Source organism: Populus alba, chromosome 16 (assembly GCF_005239225.2).
Source record: "Populus alba chromosome 16, ASM523922v2, whole genome shotgun sequence".
NCBI lineage: Eukaryota > Viridiplantae > Streptophyta > Magnoliopsida > Malpighiales > Salicaceae > Populus > Populus alba.
The window spans coordinates 6,804,126-6,806,755 of NC_133299.1; the positions used below are offsets into that span (position 1 = coordinate 6,804,126).

A 2,630-nucleotide genomic window follows, 5' to 3' on the forward strand; every position below is an offset into this window, starting at 1 on the left:
AAAGATTTCCCTCACCGAGAATCAAACGACGTCTTATATATGAGCTTTGTAGACGCTATACACCTTTTTCTAGGCTTGTTAGAAGAGAGGAAGCTTCCCTGGCTGAAAAGGTCAAAAAAGAAATGCGTTGTGGACAGTTATGCAAATTGACCATTTAACAGTAGCTCAGGCTGGATTAGCTGTCCCCTGGATGAATATATATATATATATATATATATATATATATATATATATATATATATTATATATATATATATATATTGACAGTCGAAGAAAAGGACAAAGAAATTTATTTGGGCATCATTAAAAGAAAAATCCACCTAAAGAAAAGAGGGCCTTGTTAGGCCGGAGAGTTGTACTGTTGTGCTAAGAGGATATAACGGCTACTACCATGGCCATCAGAGAGAGAGAAAAAAAAAAAAAACAAATACACAACTTTTCCAAAATAATTATATTACTTTGTCAACCTTTGTAACAATGATAGTACGAAAAACTAAATTCCACATTATCTTGTCAACAGACCGTTGCTTCCCGGCCAACAATTAAAGACTCCACCGAACCTCAATCACAGCGACTACCTGTGCTTGCACCGCAGCAACCACCATCTCTACCATCCATTGAGTGATAGCCTCTAGCAAAGATGACGAGTCAATGCTAATTATTATTCTAGTTGATACAATAATGTATATGACCAAATGAACCAATTCATGCACAAATCTGTTGCTTAAACCCAAATTTCTCATTCTCCAAATCAAACTCCACATAAAAATTCCTCTGCTGATAATTCCCCAAAATAATGGCCGGTCCACCTCCAATTCCCGGACCAACTACTTTGTCACTCACGATTGTCAAGCATATAACTTCCGAATCAACAAATGAAAAATAATTTGTCAAAGGTAATGCCATCTTAGCACCACCCTTGAACTGAAAAATCAAATCCGGGACAGAAACTGATTCCTCACCAGAAATATTGTAACAAGGCCTTAAACCGGTCAGATTTTGAATCTCGGTGGCTACTGAATAATTGGCCATTTGCTTCTCAAATTCTTTAGCCACCAACTCATAAACTGGGTTCTCCATGAATGTGAATGTTGTTCCTGAGTCCACAATAGTGCCTCCATTTCCATCTGATCCTGGCACCAAAAACTTGTACGGCACCTTAACATGTGTGTCCCCTATTACAATGTTACGCAGCAATACATAGTAATAATCTCGAAATGCAGCGGTTGGATTCTTCAGAAAGGGTGTGTGGCTAAGCCCTGCGGTCTTGTTAACACCCGAACCCGACCCGGTATCCAAAACAAGGTCACTGCTTGTTGGAGTGTCATCAAAAGCGTGAGATACTAAACAGTAAGAGAATTTCTTGAGACCCAATTGTGAAGGGAGTGATTCGGGGCTCCGACCGAAACCGGCAATCCCTTCGGGTTGTCTGATGGAGAAAATGGAGCACCCGACAAGAAAATCGGGTATGGTTTTCTTTTCTGGGAAATCGAGAGTTTCAGATAGTAGAAGTCCAGCTGTGGAGCCTGAACCATATTGGATTACATAAGGTGGGCAAGTTTGAGTGCAGTTTTGGGCAGTGGAGTCACATTCTTGGCATTTGGACTGAATCTCGGGGCCAAAAAACGTAGAGCATCTGGGATTCTTGCAACCAATACGCTTTGAAGAGGATGATAGTTTTGGTAAAAATGTTGGGATTCCTGTTTTTTTAATGTTTGGAAAGTTACATTCTGAGCAAAGATAGCGAGAGGTACAAGGAAACCAAACAAGACTAGAACCAGTGTCCATGACAAATTTGGCTGTCTGCGGAGGAGTACCAAAGTTGAGAGATATTGAGTAGCCACCATAGCTACGTGGAAAAAGAGGGGTCTTGATGAGAGAAAAATTGGTTTTTGGCGACTTGATGTGGTGGGCTCTTGAGAGCGATAGAGAAGCGAGGTGACTGAGTGAACCCAATGGGTTTTTTGAGGACACAATCAGTTCGGTGAAGCTGGGAGCTGATAGAGGGATGGTGATGGTTGTTGGTGTTGATTTTGATGAAGTGATTAAGATAAGAAAAGAGAGGAGAAAGAGAAGCAGAGAAGAAGCCATGAAAGTATTGTTTTCTTCTTCTACTTCTTCTTCTTCCTGGTTATGATTACTGAGGGAATTTGTAAAGATAAGAAAGTAGAAAGTTTTTGTTCTATGCTTGGAGTGATTGTTTGTTTATAGGGGAAGGAACCAATAAGGGGAGTAACGGTAGACAAGGCGAATCAAGTTCGATTTTGGTGATAGAATTACCTTCTATCATGTCCAGAAATTACAAAGAATGCCATTGTGAAATTGCGTGCCTTCTCTCTCGAGTCTTGACTCGTGCCCCAATAGTTCACACTCATCTTAGTTACTTTTACTCAAGTTTACAAGTAGATTTGTAAGATTGTTTTTATACAATTCTGTTTGTAATTGAGTAAATTATAAATTAATCCTTTTTTATATATAAAATAGTCCATCTGATTTTAAAAATTAATTAATTACTATATAATCATTAAACACTTAATTAATCTATCAAAATTACGTCTTAGGATACTTTAAAAGGGGGAGGAGGAAGGCAAAGAGGGAAAAGGGAGGAGGAAGACAAAGAAAGAAAAGCA

The 2,630-nt window shown here is 38.9% G+C and overlaps 1 protein-coding gene across 1 annotated transcript; it reads right to left on the minus strand.

Moving 5' to 3' along the window:
* Positions 1-274: 274 nt before the first annotated feature.
* LOC118038424 (probable aspartyl protease At4g16563) lies at positions 275-2,209 on the minus strand. The gene has a single exon (XM_035044769.2). It carries the CDS (start codon positions 2,089-2,091, stop codon positions 706-708), a length of 1,386 nt encoding a protein of 461 aa, XP_034900660.1. The 5' UTR covers positions 2,092-2,209; the 3' UTR covers positions 275-705.
* Positions 2,210-2,630: the final 421 nt, after the last annotated feature.

Coding starts and splice junctions, on each gene's coding strand:
- LOC118038424 (XM_035044769.2), bottom strand. CDS start 2,091: ATGGCTTCTTCTCTGCTTCTCTTTCTCCTCTCTTTTCTTATCTTAATC.